The sequence below is a fragment of the Corticium candelabrum genome, chromosome 5 (assembly GCF_963422355.1).
Source record: "Corticium candelabrum chromosome 5, ooCorCand1.1, whole genome shotgun sequence".
Lineage (NCBI taxonomy): Eukaryota > Metazoa > Porifera > Homoscleromorpha > Homosclerophorida > Plakinidae > Corticium > Corticium candelabrum.
This window is the reverse complement of record NC_085089.1, coordinates 8,689,969-8,713,760: the sequence shown is the minus strand read 5'-3', so window position 1 is coordinate 8,713,760 and position 23,792 is coordinate 8,689,969. Positions and strand designations below refer to the sequence as shown.

At 41.0% G+C, this 23,792-nt stretch overlaps 11 protein-coding genes across 12 annotated transcripts; 6 read left to right on the top strand and 5 right to left on the bottom strand.

The window, feature by feature from the left end:
• Positions 1-236: 236 nt before the first annotated feature.
• Positions 237-949, top strand: LOC134179840 (large ribosomal subunit protein mL40-like). Its single transcript, XM_062646829.1, has one exon. The coding sequence runs from the start codon at positions 257-259 to the stop codon at positions 776-778; it is 522 nt and encodes a 173-aa protein (XP_062502813.1). The 5' UTR covers positions 237-256; the 3' UTR covers positions 779-949.
• A 6-nt stretch (positions 950-955) lies between these two features.
• On the top strand, positions 956-2,902 carry LOC134179707 (dnaJ homolog subfamily C member 17-like). Its single transcript, XM_062646640.1, has 11 exons — positions 956-1,051; positions 1,130-1,199; positions 1,270-1,328; positions 1,422-1,509; positions 1,687-1,763; positions 1,822-1,915; positions 1,980-1,999; positions 2,062-2,139; positions 2,211-2,288; positions 2,356-2,478; positions 2,690-2,902. The coding sequence occupies exons 1-11, from the start codon at positions 956-958 to the stop codon at positions 2,816-2,818; spliced, it is 912 nt and encodes a 303-aa protein (XP_062502624.1). The 3' UTR covers positions 2,819-2,902.
• Positions 2,803-3,365, bottom strand: LOC134179841 (GTP cyclohydrolase 1 feedback regulatory protein-like). The gene is made up of 4 exons (XM_062646830.1): positions 3,302-3,365; positions 3,148-3,242; positions 3,028-3,086; positions 2,803-2,955 (listed from the first exon to the last, which is right to left on the bottom strand). The coding sequence occupies exons 1-4, from the start codon at positions 3,335-3,337 to the stop codon at positions 2,885-2,887; spliced, it is 261 nt and encodes an 86-aa protein (XP_062502814.1). The 5' UTR covers positions 3,338-3,365; the 3' UTR covers positions 2,803-2,884.
• A 68-nt stretch (positions 3,366-3,433) lies between these two features.
• LOC134180196 (uncharacterized) lies at positions 3,434-9,017 on the top strand. The gene is made up of 7 exons (XM_062647294.1): positions 3,434-3,627; positions 3,697-4,431; positions 4,803-5,369; positions 5,594-5,802; positions 6,379-6,708; positions 6,767-6,929; positions 6,990-9,017. The coding sequence occupies exons 1-7, from the start codon at positions 3,457-3,459 to the stop codon at positions 8,301-8,303; spliced, it is 3,489 nt and encodes a 1,162-aa protein (XP_062503278.1). The 5' UTR covers positions 3,434-3,456; the 3' UTR covers positions 8,304-9,017.
• Positions 9,018-9,098: 81 nt separating this feature from the next.
• On the bottom strand, positions 9,099-11,464 carry LOC134179982 (regulator of microtubule dynamics protein 1-like). Its single transcript, XM_062647031.1, has 10 exons — positions 10,995-11,464; positions 10,803-10,944; positions 10,320-10,434; positions 10,207-10,267; positions 10,079-10,154; positions 9,933-10,010; positions 9,778-9,876; positions 9,655-9,708; positions 9,517-9,597; positions 9,099-9,454 (listed from the first exon to the last, which is right to left on the bottom strand). Exons 1-10 carry the CDS (start codon positions 11,459-11,461, stop codon positions 9,395-9,397), a joined length of 1,233 nt encoding a protein of 410 aa, XP_062503015.1. The 5' UTR covers positions 11,462-11,464; the 3' UTR covers positions 9,099-9,394.
• Positions 11,465-11,710: 246 nt separating this feature from the next.
• On the top strand, positions 11,711-12,549 carry LOC134180363 (countin-1-like). The gene has a single exon (XM_062647508.1). The coding sequence runs from the start codon at positions 11,741-11,743 to the stop codon at positions 12,500-12,502; it is 762 nt and encodes a 253-aa protein (XP_062503492.1). The 5' UTR covers positions 11,711-11,740; the 3' UTR covers positions 12,503-12,549.
• A 60-nt stretch (positions 12,550-12,609) lies between these two features.
• Positions 12,610-13,352, bottom strand: LOC134180365 (N-acylneuraminate-9-phosphatase-like). Its single transcript, XM_062647509.1, has one exon. The coding sequence runs from the start codon at positions 13,333-13,335 to the stop codon at positions 12,610-12,612; it is 726 nt and encodes a 241-aa protein (XP_062503493.1). The 5' UTR covers positions 13,336-13,352.
• A 35-nt stretch (positions 13,353-13,387) lies between these two features.
• On the bottom strand, positions 13,388-15,694 carry LOC134179785 (beta-galactosidase-1-like protein 2). The gene is made up of 2 exons (XM_062646742.1): positions 13,922-15,694; positions 13,388-13,867 (listed from the first exon to the last, which is right to left on the bottom strand). Exons 1-2 carry the CDS (start codon positions 15,650-15,652, stop codon positions 13,658-13,660), a joined length of 1,941 nt encoding a protein of 646 aa, XP_062502726.1. The 5' UTR covers positions 15,653-15,694; the 3' UTR covers positions 13,388-13,657.
• A 93-nt stretch (positions 15,695-15,787) lies between these two features.
• LOC134180391 (protein adenylyltransferase Fic-like) lies at positions 15,788-17,205 on the top strand. Its single transcript, XM_062647543.1, has 3 exons — positions 15,788-15,808; positions 15,865-16,023; positions 16,086-17,205. Exons 2-3 carry the CDS (start codon positions 15,966-15,968, stop codon positions 17,162-17,164), a joined length of 1,137 nt encoding a protein of 378 aa, XP_062503527.1. The 5' UTR covers positions 15,788-15,808; positions 15,865-15,965; the 3' UTR covers positions 17,165-17,205.
• A 187-nt stretch (positions 17,206-17,392) lies between these two features.
• Positions 17,393-20,653, bottom strand: LOC134180390 (ribosomal oxygenase 1-like). 2 transcript variants are annotated; one of them, XM_062647541.1, is made up of 15 exons: positions 19,932-20,653; positions 19,770-19,869; positions 19,595-19,708; positions 19,421-19,527; positions 19,242-19,349; positions 19,154-19,188; positions 18,999-19,093; positions 18,850-18,933; positions 18,688-18,792; positions 18,250-18,342; positions 18,124-18,172; positions 17,935-18,055; positions 17,774-17,873; positions 17,625-17,711; positions 17,393-17,560 (listed from the first exon to the last, which is right to left on the bottom strand). In XM_062647541.1, the coding sequence occupies exons 1-15, from the start codon at positions 20,561-20,563 to the stop codon at positions 17,480-17,482; spliced, it is 1,911 nt and encodes a 636-aa protein (XP_062503525.1). In that variant the 5' UTR covers positions 20,564-20,653; the 3' UTR covers positions 17,393-17,479. The 2 variants fall into 2 exon arrangements, 1 of the variants encoding a protein (XP_062503525.1); XR_009969985.1 differs by having other exon boundaries at positions 17,543-17,560; positions 17,625-17,723; positions 17,786-17,873.
• Positions 20,654-20,701: 48 nt separating this feature from the next.
• LOC134180389 (meckelin-like) lies at positions 20,702-23,782 on the top strand. Its single transcript, XM_062647540.1, has one exon. The coding sequence runs from the start codon at positions 20,702-20,704 to the stop codon at positions 23,780-23,782; it is 3,081 nt and encodes a 1,026-aa protein (XP_062503524.1).
• Positions 23,783-23,792: the final 10 nt, after the last annotated feature.

The following is a 23,792-nucleotide window of genomic DNA, read 5'->3' as shown; positions in this document are numbered from 1 at the left end:
TCCTAGGATTAAGATTTGCTCGAGATTGTAAGTCTACTTGTCTAGTCAATTATCTAGCAATGTTATACATTCTTACAAGTTTTTATCAATTAAACGTACGAGCACGTAAAACGTGTACGATGATGTACAGTATCGCAGACGAGCACAGTCTTCGAGCCATCTTGTGCTAGCCTACACTGTGTGAAATTCCCGGATACTAGCTCTTATACGGGCCCTTAGAAATTGCCAATATTACGTAGCAGATTCCTATACTAGTATGTGGAGAGTTCGGACTTATCACAAGTTTGTACCAAGTTTGGCAATTCGTCATAGATCTGGAGCTAATGTTCCTAGGAAAAAAACTAAAAATCCTCTTGAATCAAGGAAAAAAGCTGTGAAGGAAGCTCAGAGAATCTTACGAATGCGAGTTGCTCAGATTGAAGCTTCCAAGCCCAGGATGGAGGAAATTGATCCAGATCTGCTTCGGCCTGAAAGACAGAGACAGCGTTTGGCAATCAGTGAAGAGGAAAAAGAATGTCGTGTACTGTTGGCTAAAGACTGGTCACGTTATCAGATGCAAAGATACGAGGAAGATTTCAGAAAATTGACTGGACTCATTGTATGTAGAAAGAAAGCATTGGTGGAACTAAAGAAGGCTTCAGAGATATTGTATGAGAAAGCCATTGTAATTGATAAGAAGCTGTTTCCATTAGAAAAGAAAGGACCAACGGCTACACCACCATTACAGAGCTATGAAGCACCAGATGCAGAAGAAGATTACATACATGTCAGAACTTAATAAATTAATTTCGTAGCTAGGGGAACTGTAACTAGAAATGTAAGTTCATAGCTAGGGGAACTGTAGTTAGAAACGTAAGTTATCTCAGGATAACTTTGGTATACATGCACTGTTCGTCACACTGTAGTAGTACAACGAACTCTCTTATATCATCACTAGACTACGCATGCGTAACCGATGTCGCGAAAAGCGGATGCGTTTGATTTCGAGTCACTTGGAGTAGAAGATTTCTACAGCTTTTTGGAAGTAGATTCAAGTTGTACTGAAAAAGAGGTAAACATCGACTAATAGACGTAGATATAGTTCTATTGCTCATGATTTCAATACTGTACCGGTATGTTTGCATTCAAGATTACAAAAGCATACAGAAAGAGAGCTCTTCAATGTCATCCTGATAAAAATCCAGACAATCCTGCAGCAGGTACGTACAGAGAAATGAAATAAGCGGACGCGTGTGGCCTCGAACACCCAGTGGCACGTTTGCGTTATAGCTGAAAAATTTCAGAAATTGTCACGGATATATGAAATTTTGTCTGACACCGTTGCCAAGGTTTGTTAGATACACTTGAAATTTTATTGTTAATGTACTTATTTGTATTGAGGCATGGCCTACTCAACTAAAACTTTAAATTATTTTTAAAAGGCTGTTTATGATAACTTGAGGAAAGCCAGACGGAAACAGAAAGAACGAAATGAAGCACTGGATGCAAAAAGAAGAAAAATCAAAGAAGGCATGCGTGAATGTTGAGATAGATTTATATTAGTTGTGGATCAGCTCTATAATAGCGGTTGTCTGTATGTCTGTTTATCCGTCTGTCAAAATTAGGAAGCTATGCTAACATATTCTAATTTTTCTATCCAACGTATTGATTCTGTTTGGGTCCTATGAAATATGACTGTGTGATTAGATTTGGAAAGACGCGAACATCAGTCCCTACAGGACAAGTATGATGAACAAGCGGCCGTCAAGAAATTGGAAGAAGAGGTGAGTCATGAGGGTTGAAGAACTTCTACATGTGTAGCATTTGTCACTGTTGCTTTAGATCAAACGGCTGAGAGCAGAAGGCTCAAAGAAAGTAAAAGAGCAAGAACAACTAATGAAACAAAAACTAGAAGGCAAGACAGAAGAGAGTAAAGGTAGAGTTCGCAACTGCACAGGTAGCCATCATCTGATACAGTAACGTGGTTTTGTATTATTCAGCATCTGCTGCCACAGTGAAGGTACAGTACACAGACTTTGATTCGCTGGCTTCCCACTTTTTAGTATAATGTTCAAAGTGCAGGTCAGGTGGAAAGCCAAGAAGAGCGATGAAACAAATGGAGGGTACAGCAAGGTGTTGCTCACTCAATTGCTACAAAAGGTGTTTTTCTAGATTTTCTACTCATTTGCAACCACATCTTGTGGTCATGAGAATGTATTATGCTTGTCTAGTATGGTGATGTGGAAGTGTTGGTGTCCCTGAAAAGAAAAGGCAGTGCTATTGCTGCTTTCTCTGACATCCACAGTGCAGTAAGAAATATATTAGTCATGCCCAGCATTTGTATTCAGGGAAACAATATTGGTGTTGTACAATTAGGCAATGGCCATCCAGAATGAAACTGGTTTGTCTGAAAACTGTCTGACATTGTCGTGGGCAGATGGAGAACCAGTACATCATGTAGGGAAGCAGGAGCCACCTGAACCTGCTATACAGCAAGAGGTGAGAATTATAAGTAGTATGTAGTAATAGTAGTAGTAGTAGTAGCGTCTCCAGGTCTTGCAGACGTCATTATATTACAGTTTGCTGCTGATAATGTTCTCTCCATCTGTGCAGAGATTGAGGCACCGTTATCTTTAGATCCGAATTTACATAACATCTGAGTGTACACATTTATTGCTGCTAACAATCTACTTTTAATTAATATTAATAGGATGTGGGATCTGCTGGTCTCTCATCAGACCGAGATTATGAAAGTGTAGTATTGACACGAATGAAACAAGCACAAGAGAGAAAAAGGCTTGCAGAACAATTGACAGCGGAAGATAACGATATGATATAATATATTTGCTGTACACATAAATCAGTCTGTAGATACATTTTCTATGCTGTCACACAGTGTGAATGATCAATCATCTGGTTTGTATAGAGTCCACACAATTGTCTGCCCTATACCAGCCGAGCTGACAATGCGATAACCTGCATTATTCACCAGAAACACGTTCATTCGCAATCGTTTTTGTACACAAATATACACACAGACACACACACCTTCCTTCTCCAATTTGTTCAGCACCAAGCGAGGAGGATCATCACATCTGTATTCTTCACTAAATACAATAACCTAGTTACCTGTTCGTTGTCTAAATTCAGTAGTAATCGATTTATTACAATGAATTTCCGAACTCTTTCACCAACTTCGCGTCAAGTCTAGCCATCAGTTTAGGATCAGCATCTTTGTCACCACAGCAAGTGGGGCCAGAAGTCTAGAAACGTCTGAGGATCATCGTTTGTATGTGCTCAGATATAAAAAGCGCGCACTTACAAGTCTAATTTGAGTAGAGATAAGAACGTAGGGCATGATCAAGCAACGAATTATCCGGGCACTGCCAGTTATAACAGATTACCCGGATTCGTGTTAAACATCCGGGTAGTCGTACAGAGATGTTGCGTGGGAACGTCTAGTTTAGGGTCAGAGAAATGGACAACGCAGATTTGGAGCGTTTGTCCGTGTCACCCGCTAAGCTATCTCCTGTTTTCCACAAAGACACGCTGGAATACGACATAGTTGTTGGCAGTGAAGTGTCTCAATTGAAACTCAGTTTGCTGACTGTCGACGAAGACGCATCCTACGGCATCAAAGCTAGTAGTGTAAGTGAAAATCCAATCGTGTTAATCACCTCACACCAACACAGCTAGAACACAAGTTCATTATTTCAGGGTGGTGATGGTGGAAAGACTGTTGATCTGAAAGAGGGTGAAGTGACATCAATCAAGATTGAAGTGACGGCCGCAGATGGCAGAAGTACGAAGCTCTACGTTATCAATGCCAAACGAGTGTCGGCTAGTGATGCCACTCTTTCTGATCTTGGAGTTCAGTCACGTGACCTGACTCCAGCATTCTCACCTGACATCACTGACTACACTGTCTGCGTCCCTGCATGTGTGACAGAACTGAAAATCGATGCTGCAGTTGCTGACACCAAAGCTAAGGTTGTTCTCGAGAATGGAGACATTTCCATCCCACAGCAACTCAACAGTGGAGAAACACGTTTCGTTCTCAAAGTTTCGTCTCCAGATGGTTCAACAGAGCAGCAATACAAAATGTGTGCTATAAGAGATCATGTGGGACGGAGTTGTGTTGTTGTGGATCGAAAAGCAGCTGCTGGTTTGGAGTGTCCTATCTGCTTGAATTTAGTTTATAGGCCAAGAGGAGTGGCAAACAGCAAACATTCTTGCGTTTTCTGTGCTTCATGTATCGCTGTGTTGACTCGTACTAACAAGATTGATCCTATCGATGAAAGTGTGCTGGAAGGTGAGTGGCTGGTGGAGAAGCCTGATGTTGAGATAAACGTGTCGCAACTGGACGTTCATAGCTGGTCGGGGGAGAAAGTTCAACTGAAACAGTTGGCTAAGATAGAGAAGAAGTGGAAGGACAAAAATGGAGAACCAAAGGTAAAAGACTCAAGATATGGAGGCTTTGTTGTTGTTTATTAATTAAGTCTGACTGACAACAGACAGCAGGTAAACAGGTTTGATGGTAGACAATGAACAACCAAATGGACACACACACACACACACACCACACACACACACACACACACACACACACACACACACACACACACACGTGATGACAACAATGACAACAACGATGATGGCATATCCACTGAATCAGTGTCAACCTGTCAATGACCTCCATGCATGTCTTCAGTGAGATGCCTATACATACATACAAACAGACAGACAGAACAAAAAATACAGACTAATTATAATGGACTATCAGGTGGTAGTGTACTCAATTGTCTCATATTACTATTGTTTAGCTATCACCTGCGAGTGCAGACGGCTGCAGCCCTGATGGTCCTGATGTGACGCACAGTGTGAGTGCACGGCAGTGGGAAGTCAAACTGCGACTAGAAGGAGATGACTTCTCACCCTCTCAAGCAGACGAATGGCTGAAGAAATACCAGCAAAGTCTACCGAAACTTGGAAGTGCCATACAGTTCAAGACAGGCCAGTCACCTATTGACAACCTCTACAATGCTGCTGCATGTTGTGCACAAGCAATAAAACAATGTCCTCGCGATGCTGCCAGCCACTTGAAGCTGGCATTTGTCTTAGAGGAGATTTGCTATGCACAGGATTTGCATGGTGTTAAGAAATCTGTACAAGACGATGGCGACGACACTGGTCCTGCTGCTGTAGAGAGTTCAAAGCTGGAAGAGTTTCTAGCCATCTGTCAGTTACGTGGTGTGGCAGACAGTGCACCATTAGCGAAACAGTTGAAAGCAGTCGAGGAAGAATTCATGCAGTTGAAAGAACAAGGGCAGACGGCTAAAGCAGAGCATGTACAGTCACTGTATCAGTGGAAATCAAAACAGGCACACAGGGTAATATACATTCGATAGACTACTGAATATGTACATTCAGCAATGAAACTGCACTTTCAGTTTCTACGCAGTTTTGAGTCTGTTGGTCCATGATGTTGTACATATTATATATAACATTTCCAAAATTGCAATAGACAAATCAAGGCTTAAGACATGCCCATTGTTGTTACTTCACTATTTTCATTGCTTCTCTCTTCATACTCGACTGTCTCTCTGTCTTGCAGGGCAGTAAGTTTGGTTCCACATCTTCTGATGAAGAAACACTACTGGGAAAGGCGTATTTGAAGTATATGGATGCTTTGAAGTTGGACAGTGGAGGACACAAGTACAATCTACATGCTGGTAGGATGCTCTTGATGCAGGGCAATATTGAAGAGGCGTTGGTTAGACTGAAAGTTGCCATGGCGATAAAGCCAAATGTGGCAGAGACAAGGTACAAGTTCAGTGTGACACTTGGTGAAATACTGTAGTACGAACAGACATGCAAATGGTGTGGCAAGCTACATGAATGACAGAGATGCTAATTAAGACTGTAATTTGTATTTCCATTCTCTTGCCGTTATTGTCCTTGTCTGTTGATTTCGCTCAGTCTTCATACACAATAATTGTGCCTCGTGGTTTGTCTTGCCGATTTTGCATCAAGCAACTTCCTCGTGACTCCAGTGTCACTTAATTAACCATCTGAATCTCCCAGTGTGATATACAACCAAACCTGTGGCTGCAACTGTCATTGGTTATAGCACATTAACAGTAATGTCAGCAAGATATCTACTGTACGTCATCCCTAACTGATGCTCTGCATTGACTGATTTATTAGTTCAATTTAGGTACAAGAGCAATGCAAACATATTGCTCTATCTATCAATTAAAGCAAATAAAATGTGCTTGCAGCCGAATGCATGATATCATACACACAGACAGACATGTGTAGACAGACAACCAGAATGACAGACAGGCATGCAGAAATAGACGTGCAGATGTCCTAATGTAATTTCAAACCAATTTTTAGGTTATATTATGGTCTTGCACTCTGCCAGCAATCTAGTAGATGTAAAGAAGGAGGTCGTTGGTTGAATGATGCTCTTTCTTTCTATTTGAAATTCCGTTCATCTTCCAGCTGTACACAGAATGATCAGAACAACGGTCCTGTATTGCTAGCTGATAAGCACCTGCGGGATACAAACACACAACTGCTACGAGGATTCATCGAACTTGCTCAACTGCAGAAGAATGGAAATGGATCAGATGGCATGCTGAGTGTCGAAGAAGCATGCAGGAATGCCAGTCTTATTACAGTCCAACAACTTGGAAGAACAATCAATAGAGGAGAGATATATCGGTAGACACGCTTGCCATTTGGTCTCTTGCTGTTTCCATTTCTGTTTATTATTTTGCAGTCAGTTGGAGTGGGTGCTTCTCGATGCTCATTTGTTAATGTTGGATCAACACAAAGGTGACATTAGTGCTCCAGAGATGGCAGAACGCTGCCAGAGGCTTTCTGTGTTGACTCGCCGCTTAACAATTCCAGCTGAAAAAGAACTGTTGCTCGTACAGAGACAAGTTGGCTGTTGTGCAATATTGAATCCAACTTGACTTGATTACAACTCATTTGATTTTTAGGTTTGTGAAAAAGCAGTCTCTATTCTGCCTGCTGGAAGCCTGGCTCTCTGTCATCTTGGTGATGTCCAACTTGCCCAATATGATGTAGGTGGAGAGAGTAGTGATGTTTGTCTCAACGATGCCATGTTAAGCTATCGAGCCAGTATTGTTGTAGAAGGGAAACTGAAACAATCCAAGGAGATACCGTCTACTCTCGGTGAGCAGCAATGGTGGAAGGACCAACGAGCTAAAGAGCAGGCAGAGATTGAGAAAGCAAAGGCTACTGCCACAAAAGGCCAGTTGGGTAGCACGGCTGCAAGTACAGGCAGGGGCCATGGTGTCCAGCAAGGCAGAACAAGAACAAATCCTGCTGGTCAGGGGACTACACCTGGCAAAGCAACAAGTGGGGCTGGAGTGAGGCCAGCAATGACAACCACTGGTAGAGGAAGAGCTGCTCCTGTTACTGGCCGTGGTGCTTCAGCTGTCAAACCATCAACCAGCCAGACAAGAACAGCAGCTGCTGCAAAGCCAAGTACAACAGTGAAAAGCACAACACAACCAACACGGCAAGCAGCAGGAAAACCAGCTAGTTCTACTAACAAGAAACCAACAACAACAACCTCAGCTCGAAGTAGAGTGACTGAAGCAAAACAACCAGTCAAACCAGCATCTTCAGATGCCAGTAGGCGCGGTACAACAGGAAAAAGTGTAGCTACCTTGGGAGAACTGAAATCAGGAGTGAAAACATCATCATCAACAACAAGCACAGGAGAAGGCATGAAAACCAGTGGAAATGCTGCTGACAAAGCCACACCACAGATAAAACAGTCAGAAGACCTGACACCTGCAGGTGAGATTAATACCAAAAGTTACCATCCTCGACTCGGTTTAGCAAGAGCTCTAGCTCATAAAGAAGACGAAGCATCACAAAGTGAGAGTCAGCAACTTTATGAAGAAGTCCAAGCTTTAGCTCCTCATGTTCACGATGCTTACATAGAACTAGCTGAAATGCTAACCAAGAAAGATGTGATGGCTGCAGTTGCTGTGTACAGCAAGTTTCCATTTTCTGAGTCACCAACTTTTGATGACGCTTACATTTACCGTGAAATTGTTCATTTGCTCATTAAACAAGAGAAGTATGATGATGAGCGACTTGGCCCCAACCTCATTGGCTTGGGACGAGTAATGGGCATCAACAGTATGGAGAAATACGTCAACATCCTAGATGCCAAGTTCAAGACCAAATTGCTGAAGAGCGTGTATGCTGGTGTGCATGGCAAGGACATTGATGACCCAGATTTACAAGCATTTTTCAAGTTCAAATGTTGGAGTTGACCAATGAGACTGCTTCTATTTTGTAATGGCATATTTTTTATACAAAATGTGATGTCCACTATATTAGCTACCTGAATGCGCCACCATGACATGGCAGGTGATTACTGCTGTACTGACTATATATTCTGGTGGTAAAGTGTAACTAACCTATTAGCAAAGAGCCACATTTCCCAAACTCACTGACCATAATAGGTGAAAGGCGTATGTTACTAGCATCCAGTTTGCCAAGCAGAAAGCAGTTGTTAACAACATAAAAAATTGGAATACCAACTGTGTGAACTAACCAAAAAGTTGACAGAAATGAGAGCATGTTCACAATGATCAATTCCCTCTTCTAGCATCAGTGATCTGGTTTGTTCCTCATCACTCGCAATATAGAACAATTTGTTTCAGTGAGAGGTTCTCCGTTGTCATGATCAAATTTCAGCAAAGTTCTTTGATTCCAACGTATATTTAAACAGCAAGGTGCTGCCGATGTTTCGGCTGTTGTACTACAGCCATCTTCAGGGCAAATATTCCAATACTAGTAAATACAATGGAGTAGTTGTGATGTCATAAATACAAGTAACCAATAGTTGACCAGAACTATCTACACTAAGATGTACAATTATGATGAAACTTGGACTAGTGATATGTTGTTGTAGTCTTCATGAGACTTGCCCAACATTTTGATAGTTCCATTCCCTCATCCCTATTGATAAGTAGATGTTGTTGGTTAAGTTGAATGTGTAATGCCTCTTTCATCCTAAGTTGTAATGTAGTAGATGCATGCGCTAGAATACGTGTACCATCCCAATCCATATTACATGTTTGATTTAGAATTTAAAATAGAACAATTTGATTGAGAAAACATTTTGAAAGCATTAAGTTGGGGTATCACTATAGTCAACATCATGATGTACTCAATACAGAAAACAAGAAGTGACAATTTACATGTAATTATGGTGTCACTAGTGCACTTGGAATTCTGCTCAATTATATCAAGATGTTTGACAATGCTGTCATCAGTCAAAAATGTATCCAATCAGAGCAACAGTAGGTTAATTAAAACCTGTAACCAGTTGCCATGACAAGGTACTCACATTCTTTATTCATAATTCATGCTCGAAGGTAGACAAAAGCTTCTGCACTTCCTGTTGTGTTTCTGTGTCCTGCAGGTGAACACATCAAATCTAATACAACAGCTGCATGTATAGCACAGCCAACAATTGACCTCTTGTGTAACAACAGCAAGGTCATTTGCTTTCAGCAACCATTCCTTAGCCTTGACATTGTCTCCTAACTTCGTATAACACTAGAAAATCTTTTGTTATTATTTACGACAAATAAGTCCTGAGAAACAACATCCAACCTTGCATAAAAATAACTGATTTGTTTTCCAAAAGTTTGGCTTTAACTCTTCAGCCTGTGATCATCAACATTACAAAGTTATATGAATACAGTGAGCAACAAAGACACTTGCAGCATATCTTACCTTGAGAAATGCTTCTAGTGATTGTTCGTATGTTGACTCTGGTGGAGTGGCATACAAGGCAGCTGCTCCTTTCTTCTCCCACCATGAGAGTGAGGCCACCTAACATGTTAAGAAAACATTAATCACGCGACGTAAACCTAGAGCAACACTATTACCTCAAAGCACCAACGACCAAGCAAATGCCACAAGTTAGGATCATCTCCTTTCAGTTCTAGTGCACGATCAATGTGCTCCTGGACAACATGCACTTCATGAATATGTCTAGCAATTAAACTACAACAGTTTGTAGGCATAGTCACACCTTGAACACATAGCCATTCTGAATCTTCTTCTGTGTACCTTCAAACTCTGCAGTCGACCCTGTAGTAATAGCCAACCTACAAACAGTTGTTAGTCAACACAAACTCAATAAATGGTAAATGCTTGCACCATTTGTGCGTCTGCCATATTGAATCATCCAAGGCTAAAGCTGTTTTAGCAAATTCAATTCCTACACAATGCAGTTAATGTTTTCATATAATCACACAAACTTAGTTCCAAACCTTCATATAACAAGTCTTTTCTCTCTTGTTTTGTATTTGCTTGTTTCTTCTTCACTTCACACAGTCCAAAATTAGCTCTTGCCTGTCGCCATAAAAGGGCAGGATGGTCACATATCTATAGAAGATAATGACTTTAGATATGTCTGTACAAAAATATACTTTTGTATAAGCTTGTTATCAACATTCGTGTTTTTGCACTAGTGACAAGTGTGTGCCCATGACAAAGTCTCGCCGTGAGTCACTGGTAGCCACTGTGAGTCTCCGTGGATTCGTGTTGAAAATTCACAATATGCGTGAATCCGCTGTGAATTGCCGAGGATTCGCTGTGCTTCTTAACAGATTCGATGTGATTCACCGCAAAATCGTGACCAAACTTTGCCATGAGACTTTCTCATGTGTGCATGCATGCACGTGTGTGTGTGTGTGTGTGTGTGTGTGTGTGTGTGTGTGTGTGTGTGTGTGTGTGTGTGTGACTGTTACTACTTCTTGTCTTTTCTCCATCAGCAGGGTGTAAGCTCTACATTGGCTTTCATCATAGTCTGTGCAATCTTCACTCAACCGGTCAATTTCTTCAAGAAACAATTCCAATTTCTGAGTATCTCTTGCTTCTTCATCTTCCACGTTACTAAACATTATAATAAAAAATGAGCTCAATATTTCTGTCTGCAAGCATACATCTCTTCTTCCTCGTCCTCATTTTGGTGATCACTTGCAGGAAACTCGCTAGGAATCTCATAAAACTCGTTATCATCACTGCTACTCTCCTCTTCATCTCTCTCTTCAGCACCTGTACCTGTTGTTCTGTTTATAGCATTCTGTGTGTCGTGTGTGTGTCCACTCTTGTCACGTGTAGACGTGGGAATGGTAATGGCAGCTCTTTCCGTATTTGCTACAGAACGCTGTCTTTCGTACAAACCAAGATATGCCTCAAATTGTCTCTCTAAAGTAGCTACAAGATTCCTCAGCTGCCTCAGCTCATTGGCTAGTCCATTTACAGACTGAACGAGAGACGGTGACTGTACATTTTGCTGAAGAGACCTCTCACAGGTCAATCTCCTAACCAAACTAGAAACACCGACAGTCAATGCAACTCCACCTCCTATTCCCAAAACCATTCCAAACGCAAATCCATCGGAGTGCATTTTTTCTTACTGTCATGTGACACAACTAACGCTCACGTGACCAACTTTAGTAGAGTGAGTGTAGACAACAAATATGTATGCAGATCTAGTAAAAATTACTTCAATAAACATTTAACAAATTTATATAGTACGCCAACATATTAATTAACTACAGAGTAAATACATACAATTTGCAATGAACTTGTGCTCTATTTTTAATTAATTAATTAGATAAATCACGTGACCAAAAGGTAAAGGTCAGTCACGAGAACTACACCGCCCCTAATCTGTTCAGGTTGCATGATGAACGTTGTTCTTGCTTTAGCGTTGGTCGTGTGTTGTGGCTTTTCGATCTCTCAAGCCAAATATGATGACAAACATGGAAGACAATTGACACTCGGTGCTAGCCCGGTGAATCTGAAAAAACCAGACCTTGATCTGTGCAATGTCTGCTATCAACTTACCGGACAAACAATCAACCAACTACTCAACATTATACTAAACGGAGCTGTTGTCGGAGGTTGCAATGAACTTTGCGGTCTACTGAATGCATCCGAAGCAATTGACGTTGCTTGCAATCTTGTTTGTGATTTGGTCGGTATCAAGGAGTTTATAGCTGCAATTGAGAAAGCTGATCTTGATCCAGTGTACATGTGTGAGATATTAAAAGCATGCAAAGTGTTTGATGAAGGAGATGCCAATATTACAGCATTCACCATTACCCCAAAGCAAGGACCAGCAGGAACCGAGTTTCAATTAGAGGTAGACTTCAAGACAAAGAATGGAACAGGGACTGGAGAGGCAGTGATTGAAGTTCATACAGTTGATCATTTTCCAGTTGATGGTGGGCAACTTATGGAGTCGCTCGATCCTGGTTCGTATAGCATAAAATTCACACTACAGACACAAAAAAACTGCCAGCAGGAGCCTTGTGAAATGTGGGAGAAAGGTATATACAACGTGACCATGCGACTTTGCAATGGCGAATGTGGCAGCAAACATCCACACAGTCAGCTGTATGACACAGCAACAGGATCATTTCAAATCACTGCTGAAGACTAAACATTGAAATAGCTAAATAGCCAGAATTCACCTGTTGAATTTGCTAGCAGAAATAGAAACATATTGCATCTGTTTGCCTGCATGCTTGTCTAAATGTTTGCGCTAATTTAGTCCGTCCTTTTGTTTGCTTTCAATTCAATTTGCTTTAGAATGCCTGGCAGTTGAGCCAACCTGGCAACACTGTACTCTGCTTGTGGTTCTGTGCCTGCTGCATAACCATCACCTGATGGCTGAAACCAAATACTTGACAACAAATTTGCATTGATAGCACCCTGAATATCTGTATTCAAATTGTCTCCAATCATAACAGCATTCTCACACTGTAAGCCGACCAACTGACAAGCAAATGAGAAAATTCTCGAGTCAGGCTTTTCCCATTCAGTGTCTCCACTCACAACGACAGCATCAAACAATTTCTCTGCATCACATTGTCTGATTTTCTCCCACTGAACTTGAGAATCTCCATTGGTCAGTAACACTATTTTGTATTGCGACCTCACAGCATGCAATAAATCAACTGTCTCCACATTGAACACCATGTTTGCGAGTCTCGTCTTCTTCCACACAGAATACGCTTCTTTACACAAGCTTTCGTCAGTCATAGCTTGCTCTAAACTGCGAGCCCACAAAATGGTTCTCCATTCATCTACATTCTTCGTACAGTTGAGATCTACAGGCTCAGCTGCTAGCAATGTTGTAAACAAATTTGTAACTTCAGAAGGATCGCTCACTTTCCTTTCAAGAAGTTTTTGTACTGATGCATAAGCAGTGTTGTCGGCTTCTGTAGTGTTGATGAGAGTATTGTCCAAATCAAACAGAACAGCTCGTAGCATGACGTGTGCTTGTCTTCGGAGTCCCGACACGTGTAAGCATAGTGATGTCAAATATACTGTATTACAGTACACGTTGACTTTGTACAGAATAAAGGTATTTATCATAACGCCAACTAACAAGTTCTGTATTACAGTAAGAAATTGAAATGCGAGAATGGAAATCACAACTAAAACCAGATTTAGCGTTGACAAGTTCATATTCCAGTAAACTTGTCTAGTCTACAACATGTACAGCAATTTACTTACAACTCAGAAAACATGGACATCAAACACACCATGAAACCAACAGAAATAACCACCACAATACAGTAAGTCTTAAAGTTCAATATCTTTCCTTTCTATCTCCAAGCTGTGGTAAAACTGTAAATTTCACCATTAAATCAGAAGACGCTGCGTGTAATTCAAAAATCATCAGCATATTTTTTCCTTGCTTCAAAAGAGGTGCTGGAAGATAGAGAGTCAGCTGTGGACCAATATTCCAGTATCGTCCAAGATTAAAGCCATTCACAAACACAACTCCTTTTACCCAACCCTAGACACAAACATACAATAACTGTGCATTTAATTAGCCATATAAAGAAAATACTTGTAAATTAATAAAAGTATCTTTCGGCTTGATGTTCGATGGTATTGTAAGAGTTCCTGTGTACATAATGGGTCCCGAATTTTTTGGAGCTGGTGTCACTTTCCACACATCTGATTTCATTGCAATCATCTCCAGGAACTGACTATCAAATTCAAGTGGAAATATGGACCATTGAGTTAGCTTTTTCTCATCAACAAAAACCTCACCGACAAGTCCTTTTGACTCAAACCAAGGTGGACGCCCAAAATTCACTCTGCCACAGTTCTCTACAAGAACACTCAGCTGGAAGCCTGTACTGTGAGAAGAGAGAACAAGATCAATCTCAGTTGTATGTTTCCCTAGTTCTGCTGTTGCCACTGGTACTCCATCGACCAATATAATTCCTCTGTCTTTCACACCAGATATTTTTAACTTTCGACCCTTCTCTGCAACATTCGTTTCATACAGCGTAAAGCCATACGCTTGCCCTGCCGAGTTATGAATTGGAAGTCTTTCCATACTGATCGGTTTGTCACGGATTGTGGCAACTGTCAACTTGGCAATATCAATCAGCTCCACATGTTGGTCCATTTTAACAGGCTTGTATGCCATCTTCTGCACAAAATTTGGTGTTTCAGGTAATGACAGTGTTGGCTCATGGTTAAGTATCAATTTCCTTAGTTTCACATATTTCTCAGTCACATCGCCTGCTTCTGACAATGGAGAGTCATAATCATAGCTAGTAACAGTTGGTGAGTATGTAAGGTTATGATATTTTCCATCATTAGCTCCATTCATGAAACCAAAGTTCGTTCCTCCATGAAACATGTAGAGATTAATCGAACCACCAACCGACAAAATATGTCCAATCCTTTCCAAAGCCTTCGACACTGTCAATACAGAATGTTTCTCTCCCCAGTGATCAAACCAACCAGACCAAAACTCCATAACAGTGACAGGTTTGTTTGGCTGAACTTTTAACAGTTTATCAATATTTGACATATTTTTCTGGAAATTCACTGTCTGTAGCAACTCTCCCCATGGCTTCACCCCTCCTCCATCAGATGTAAACAACATTTCTTCAATCCCTCGAGACACCAGTGCATCCTTGACATACATCATATAAGCATTGTCCTCCCCATAGCTGCCGTACTCGTTCTCTACTTGTACGGCAATTACTGGTCCACCATTCACTCGTTGCAAAGGAACAAAGAGAGGTATCAGATGATCAAAGTAGCGGTCAACAGCCTCAGTAAACCCTCTGTACAAGGTACGCAGCTTCATGTCAGGATCTCGTAACAGCCAAGCTGGCAAACCACCCATGTCCCACTCTGCACAAATGTATGGTCCAGGACGGATAACAACATGCAAACCAAGTGACTGAGCTGTCCGGATAAATTTTGTAATATCTCTCATACCAGTTTTAAAGTCAAACCTTCCTGGTTCTTGTTCATGAATATTCCAAGCAACATACGTTTCCACAGTGTTGAGACCCATCGCCTTCAACTTCCACAATCTGTCCTCCCAATACTCCGGTAAAACACGAAAATAGTGGATTGCGCCGCTTAATATACGAAATGGTTTTCCGTCTAGTCTGAAATGACGACCATCCGTTGTCAAAGAAGAAGAAGATGCTAGATGTACATGTACATGTGTTGAATTTCTCTTCATGTAGCGAAAAATCATCCACAAGGCCACAACTGCAGCAATTAAAGCAATGCATGTCCGAAGTGAAAGACGAACAGTCTTCATTGATAATGCCAACACCACACTCAGTCTTCACAATCCAGCTAAAACTCGCGTAGCCGGACCTGCTAGAAACTTGAACTCCCGGATATCTTATTTACAATTTCTTTGTCCCGTATGTATCTAGTCGTGGGGGTTTTACACTGACAGTATGCGGTACCAGTACGTATTGAGTTGTCTTCTAGGCTCAAGTTTTGCTGTACTATTGGCTGTTCTAGTAGGAAATTATTGGCCAACATTCGTTCGACGGAGAACTGAACAAGTTGAAGATATTTACGAAATTATTCACCACGACTATTGTCTAGACAAGTCTTGTTACATGAACACTCCAGTTCCGTTTCCACCGCTTTCAGCATCAGAGAGAGGCGTCAATCAAGGTTTGTGGATGGGTGTGTCTCGTCGGTTGTGTGACGTGTCACTGTCGTTTTTTATGTTTTAGCTTCGCTAAGGAAAGAAGAAGCCCCGGCCGCTCTTCTTCAGGCTCGTCGCCTTTCTGACAGTGGCCGAACAGACAGAGCTCTCAAATTGTTTAGGCGAGCCCTGGAGGCTGATCCGGAGAGTCCAGATGTTTTGACGCAATACGGGAACTTTATTGAAATGCAAGAGAAAAATGTCATCAAAGCACAGCAGATGTACGCAAAGGCACTCGCTGTTCGGCCAGATCATACTGAGGCGATGACATCAAACGACAGAATTTTGCCTCTAGTTGAAGAGAAAGATCATGAAATGTTTGAAAAAATTGACTGGAAACGAGGTCTGCTCCGTAGGATTCCCGTCACAGATGTAGGCTTCAACCGCGCCCGACGAGAAAACTATTTTATTCATGTGTATCACACACTGGCCATAGAAGGCAATACAATGACGCTGAGTATGACAAGATCAGTTTTGGAGACTGGCATGGCGGTTCAAGGGAAGAGTTTACTCGAACACAATGAAATACAAGGATTAGGAAGTGCTCTTCATTTCATCAACCAGAGCTTGCTCTACAAAGGAAAGATTGACTTAGAAGATGTGCTTACTCTTCATCTGCATGTGTTTGGACATGTACAACCCAGTGAGGCCGGCAGGTTTCGATCTTCACAAGTCTTCGTCGGTGACTATCGTCCACCACCACCAGAAGATGTTCCTCCATTTATGAGGCAGTTTGGTGATTGGCTGGAAAGCAGAGAAGCAAGAACATTGCACCCAATAGCTCGAGCTGCATTGGATCATTATAAATTAGTTTGGATTCATCCATTTATGGATGGAAATGGAAGAACAGCTCGGTTATTGATGAATGTTAGACTGATGCAAAACGGATATCCTCCTATTATCATCAAAGTGGGAGAACGTCACGAATATTACCAGTATCTCAATGAAGCTAATGAGGGAGATGTACGACCATTTGTTCGATTCATTGCAGGCATAACAGAGAGAACGATAGATGAATATCTTGATTCAGCTGCAGACAGTCATTTTATACGTGATGCACATGCATCACAAGCAGGCAGGGTGCCAACACAACAGAACGGTTTATAAAGGAGATTTGTTGATTTAAATGATAACAGATATCAAGAAGTGTATAGGACTTGGATATACGTATATTGTTGTAACATACTTTGCTATTGAAACAAGCCTATGTATTGATAAATGTTATTGTAAAATACAACAGTTGAAACCTTCTTTCATTCACTAACATAAACATGTCCTTTTACACATACAAGTTGCACACGTTTGCATGAAAGTCAAATGTCATCTACACAAGCAGATCCAAATGATTAAATTCAATGAGTGCTTTGTTCAAGTGTGCAGTCTCAGATGAGCAAAAGTAGGATACTCATTCCTGAGTGGGTATCATACAAATTCCTCATCTAACTCTTGTTTCGGTTCAGTAATTAGAATGCTTTGTCGATACAGCAAGGTAGCAAACTCCACCTGATAACAAACACAAAACACACTGAACAAGTCTTATTATTTGACTATCTAGCAGTCTGCCAACCTTTGACTTATCAACATGTAGAGGCATACTGCCGACACGCACATAGTGTGGATACTGATGCACAAGATACTCAAATGCTATTGCCTCCTACAGCCATCACTGATGACAAACAAACAAACAGTTGTGACTCAGCAATTTCATCATCTTACCTCTTCTGTTACTTCAATAAACTGCTGCTCTTTGCCACAATATATCCGTGAATTATCTACAGTGTGATACAATTTCAATTGATCCTCTTCCACTACAAGCCTACATGATAGTGTTTCAATCAAAATCAGTTCATTTCCTAACTTACAACAAGCTGCTTCACCTTGCAATATTGTGTTGAAGAAGACGAACGTTTGTGTCAGCAGCCAGTTGTGTTGATGCAGACAAGCAAGAGAGAGATATACAACGAGGTCCACAACTACGAACGGTTTGAGACAGTACAGCTACAAAATAAAGAGTAATAACCTGATGGATTATACAAACCATTGCTAACAAAAGCTCTGCGTCATACCAGCACTGAGAATAGGAGGAAGGCTGCCGTGCAGAAATTGCAATATCATCTAAATAAAATAAGACAAAACGGAGCTCAGCATATTCACAATATCCCCATAATTAATGAAAATTAAGACACTCTCACTTGATCTGCTGCTGCATCTATGGGAGCATATGAGAATAGTTTGGTCATCAAGTGTTCAATATGATGCATAAAAGTAGATCTCTTTGTACTAGTCTACACAACACAGGTCATGATGAGACAATTAGAAATTGCTGCAAAACTTTGAGCTAACTAGTAACAAAGAGACTCACAATGTACGTTGCTGTTGACTGTACCACACTGAACGTTATGAGAAATGAATGATTGAACAAATAAATAAACAAAGCAAACAAACGGACAAATTCACAGCCAGTCAACAAATGTACAGACAAACTGATGGACTGCCATATAGATTATTCAGAGAATGAATGAATCAACCAGACAGACACTGTCACAGGCAAATTAGGCAAATAAATAAATGGAGAGTTAAAGGTAAGCAGGCACACAGACAGATGGTGAGTAAACACCAAATATACTGACTTGATCAGAGTACATGACTCCCATATAATCAACATAATCTCTCGGCAATGCTTTTCTAAACTCTACATCCTCTTCAAATGCCAACTTCAAAGCTGCTGGAACAAGCTACAAACACACAATAGTCACAATACATCAACACAGTCCACAAACAGCTGACATAACCTTTCCAAGCAGATCACCCCAAGTGTTTGTCTGACATGCAGAAACAGTGATATGAAGTGAGTGACAATCAGAAAGACTCTTAGCCTAATATCAATAAAATCAACAGCCTTAATCAATGCACAAATCAACTAACACAAGGCAGCATTCACCTGGTGGATAAAACCACGTGGAAAGTAGAGCATATCACCTGCCTCCAAAATTACATCCAACACAGGTGAGCCGATCTCATCTTCACTAAAGTTTCCTGGTTTAAACACATCATATAATACAACATCACATCATACAGACATAACGAAATGCTCACTGCTTGAATATCTTGGCAACACTTCCCCTTCACTCCTGTTGATTGTATGAGAATAATACATTATTTATATAACACGTGCATTGTAAACCTTGGCTTGTATAATCTCCAATGTTTCTTCCCTTCAAGTTGCAGTACAAATGCCTCGATATCATCATAATGTGGTGCAAATCCTTGTGAATCAGCAGGAGTCAAATACCTACAAATAGAAGATGTGACTGAAGTAAGTTGAATGATAATGATTTTAATAAATAATAGTCATTCACAAACACATTGGCTCCAACACACGAATTGAAAAACTGTTGTAAAGTAGAGTTTAACTTCCAAACCGATCTGCTGTATGTTTGAGGGTTAAGAAGCCTCACAGAACAGCCTTGCTAAGAAAATGGACAACAGAAAACAATAGAGATCAGCAAGTTATTGGTAGAGAAGCCACAAATGCACCTTGTAGTAATCCCACACAACTGCAGCATGAGCTCTTCCATTTGGGTTAAGAGTTTGCCGCTGACCATCCTTATACAAAGTGATATCAATGTTTACAGAAAAATCAACATTTTCCTGCAAAAAGACCCACACAAACACTAAACTTTCTGATGCCATCGTCACTGATCTCGAGTACCTCTCTGAGTATTCGATCTAATTCTCTTGTACTGAAGACTAAGTTGTAATACTGAGGTTGATGTCGTCTCACTAGAAGTGGTTTCTGTTCCCACAATTCTCTACACACAACATCAGACAAAATCTCATCTAACGCCAACATCACGTGAAAACAAATAACAACCGGAAAAACTTCATAACTCTAACAGGACTGATCATCCATTCAAACATCTTCCTCGCTCGTACACGACTGTCTCCATCGTCAGATGCAACTTCTTCATCCATCTCACTTTCATCGAGACCTTTCTTAGCCACAACTTCCGGTTTTGTTGCAGCATCTTTTCTAGATGACACGTGATCTACTGCTTTTGTTCTTGCTTGTTTTGCTGGTTTCTTGCTTGCAACATCTTTCTTTCCATTTTTATTTCTATCCACTGTCCTCTTTTGTCTCTTCTTTCTCTTATCATTACTAAGAAGCTTCTGTGTCTGTCTCTCAGTCTTGTCTATCACGTGACTCATGACGTCAACGCTGCCTGCTAGAATAGGAGATGCCTCTACACCACTGTTCGCGTATTTCCTAGCAATCATTTTTTCGAGACATTTCTGTAGTGGCGTTCTGTTGCCGTTTTGTCGCTTTCGTTTACGAGTGAGTCTCTCTCCCTCGCTCTTTCTTTGACTTTGACCATTCTGCAGTATTTCCTCCATTGACTTACTGAGACCACCTTCAATTGAAGACGTGGATGCAGAAAACGATGAATCAGTCGCAGACCTCTGCTGCTTGTAAACACTGAACGCAGATACGCTATTCGCCGCCATACTTTGGCTAACTTGCACTGTACTTGTACGTAACGCCTTTTCGGTTACCCGGATGTAAAACTAATAGTTGCAATAATACTATAGTACAGTACTTAACTATATATTTCGTAGTTTAATTACTTATAATGCGCAACGTTAATGTTAAATGGTAAAGATGTAAACCCCTTACTTCTGACCGTCACCATAGTTACACTATCCCGTATCTGGATGCATTTGGAGGGAGTCTGGTATATTATGGAATCAGAGTGCTTGTTTCTTATTGTTTGTTGTTGTCTGGGTTTAGTGCGCTCTCAATCTATTCCGTTTGAGCAACCCAGTTCATGTGAGAGGGATCCCCTACCAGGACAGTATTTTGATATCTCAAGTCTCTCATGTCAACCATGTGGCCCCAACCAGCAACCACGAGCTGATCAGTTAGGATGTGAATGTGTGCACAATGCAAGACTGCTATCAGATCATGGTGGACCTGACATTGAATGTCAGATCTGTCCATCAAATACAGTGGCCACTTCGGATGGATACGACTGTGTAGCTTGTGATGCTACTGCCCCTTATGATTCAGCAACGAAGGCTTGCACGCCTTGTAATCCACCTACAATTGTGGTTGATAGAGAACAGAATGGAAGAATACAGAATGTGAGGTGCTTGTCGTGTGTATCAGGAACACGTCTTCGTAATTCTCGATGTCTCCCCTGTAGTCCTCTTCTTGACGAGTCAGTAGAATGCCAGTGTGACAGAACAAAAGACGGTTCTTGTTTTATCTCTTCACCTGAACAGCTTATTGTTGCCTTAATACCACAGCACCAAGTGTTATATCCCGACCTTGAGCTTGACCCCAATTTTACTTCATTTCCATTTACTCAGAGTTTTCAAGCATCAGAAGCTCTCTGTAGACTTTACAGCAATCTAACAGCTTGTCAGACGCTTGCCAATCTTTGTGTACTGCTTCATTATACCAAAAATCATTTCACAGATTCATTACAAGATGCTTGCAGTACATACACAGATTTGAAGAAACAGCGAGTTCTAGATGGATCTGTTGATCCATCTCTTCCAGACTGGCCGAAAACAATGCCATGGTTGTATTATGAAAATCGAGATATCCTGACTAGCACTGACATTAAGACAAGCTTTTCATTTAAAAACAAAGCTGAACAACCAGCCTCACTTAGCCTCATTGCTGCTGTCTATTCTTTCAATGGCTCGTTTCTTGGCCTCCAAGATGCTTCTGATTTATTGCAGTTATGTGATGACCGAATGCTTGTTGTCTTGTCAGCATATGAGGTAGGAACAGAATACAGTAATGAATGTGACTTGCATCTGATGTCTGCTTTGTCACAACCTACACTGTTCTATGATTTGTATCTGAAAGATGGAGATCGTCTGTTTCCTATTCCTGTTCTTAATGAGAACTATCGTAGCGAAGGAACATACGTGAACACTATGAGTGACACACAAGAGTGGCAGTTAACACGACGCTTTTTTCTTATTGATTCAATCAGTGGAGTTGAAGCTTCAGGCGAGCCACCAAGAGTTGTCCGAATAGCTGACGTAATTCTATTGGATGTAAAACTTCGTTCTGATGGTGATGGACACATTTACCCACCGCTACTACGTATCCACTATAAAGAAGTTCAACAGAGTGAACTGACTGACACATCAACTCTGTCTGTCTCATTTTCTGTGTCGTATTCAATGGACACAGAATCATTTGAGACAGGTGTTCGTGTGGCTATTGGTCTTATGTCTGGACTTGCTTTTCTTTACACTATTCTACTCATACATGGCTGGAGACGACGAAATGGAACAGAAACATTAGATTTGTCTACTGTAACCACTTTCTTCTTTATGTTATGTGGTACACTGGCCTCTTCCTATTTCTGGATTCTATTCAGTAGTGGAGCCTATTGGCTTCTCTTCTTCAAAGGACAACAAAAAGTGTCTATTCTACTTCCCACATCGTCACAAGAGAGAATATTTGTTGGACTAATTATTTCCTTTGGTGTATTGAAGATTTTGCACATGTTACACATTGTTTGGAGGCAAGTTAATGTTGACATATTTTTCATTGACTGGGAGAAACCTCGAGGCAACACAACAAGGCCAAGTGCTTCCACTGCCATTCCAACAGATACAGATGCAGAACATGGTGCTGCAGAGACCTGCCAGTGGCGACCAGGAGGAGATCAATTCCCAGTCAGTATCTGGAGAACATACTTTATAGCTAATGAATGGAATGAGTTACAAACAATGCGCAAAATTAACAGTATTTTTCAGATACTAGTCGTGCTGTTCTTCCTCCAAGTTGTTGGCTTCTCTGATGTCTGTCGTCGTAACCCACACACATTCTATTCACTTTCTAGAGACGAATATCCAGCACCTTCAAGTCGAATCCTCAGGTTTTCCATGGCAGTCACCATTTATGTTATTGTTGCTATCATTCAGTGGATATTCTTTGTGTTTATCTATGAGCGCTTTATAGAAGACAAAATCCGTCAGTTTGTGGATGTTTGCTCAATGGCTAATATTAGTGTGTTCATTATTGAACACAATGTATTTGGTTACTACATTCATGGACGCTCTGTCCATGGACGTGCTGACACAGACATGCTGGACATGAATCTCCAGCTGAAACGTGAAGAAGAAGATCTTTGTGGTAAACGTGGCTTACTACCCGAATCAGACCAACAGACTTTTGAATTGGCTCTTACTCTCAGATTGAGGCAACAGTATGATCGCCTCATGCTGCCTGTTCGTGAGCAGCTAGCTCACCGAACAGACCATGACAGAAGAGCTCAACATCCACCCACAGGAGCATCTCAACACTTCAACACTCGAACACTCCAAGCGTATTTCATTATGAACAGATTCCTGTCTGCATTTTTGGATCATGCGCTACGAGATTTCGACTATATGGTAAGAGACAAGATCCTTTTGGAGCGCCTGATGGGAATGGAGTTCAATGATCCAATAGAGAAAGCTCTATTCTACAATGATGAAGGTCACAGCTTCGATAATGTTGTGTTTTATGGCAACGAGTGGAATCTCACGTTGTTTGATCTTGCCATTTTTACTCTCATAGACCTCATGGCTACTGACTTTGTGTTGGCAGCTTTCATAACCTACATAGTCAGTCAACTGTTAGTTTTAGTAAGAGATAGTTTGGGACGAAGGAATCTAGTGACAAAGACAATGGTCGATAGGCGATTTCTGATCTAGCATGATAAAC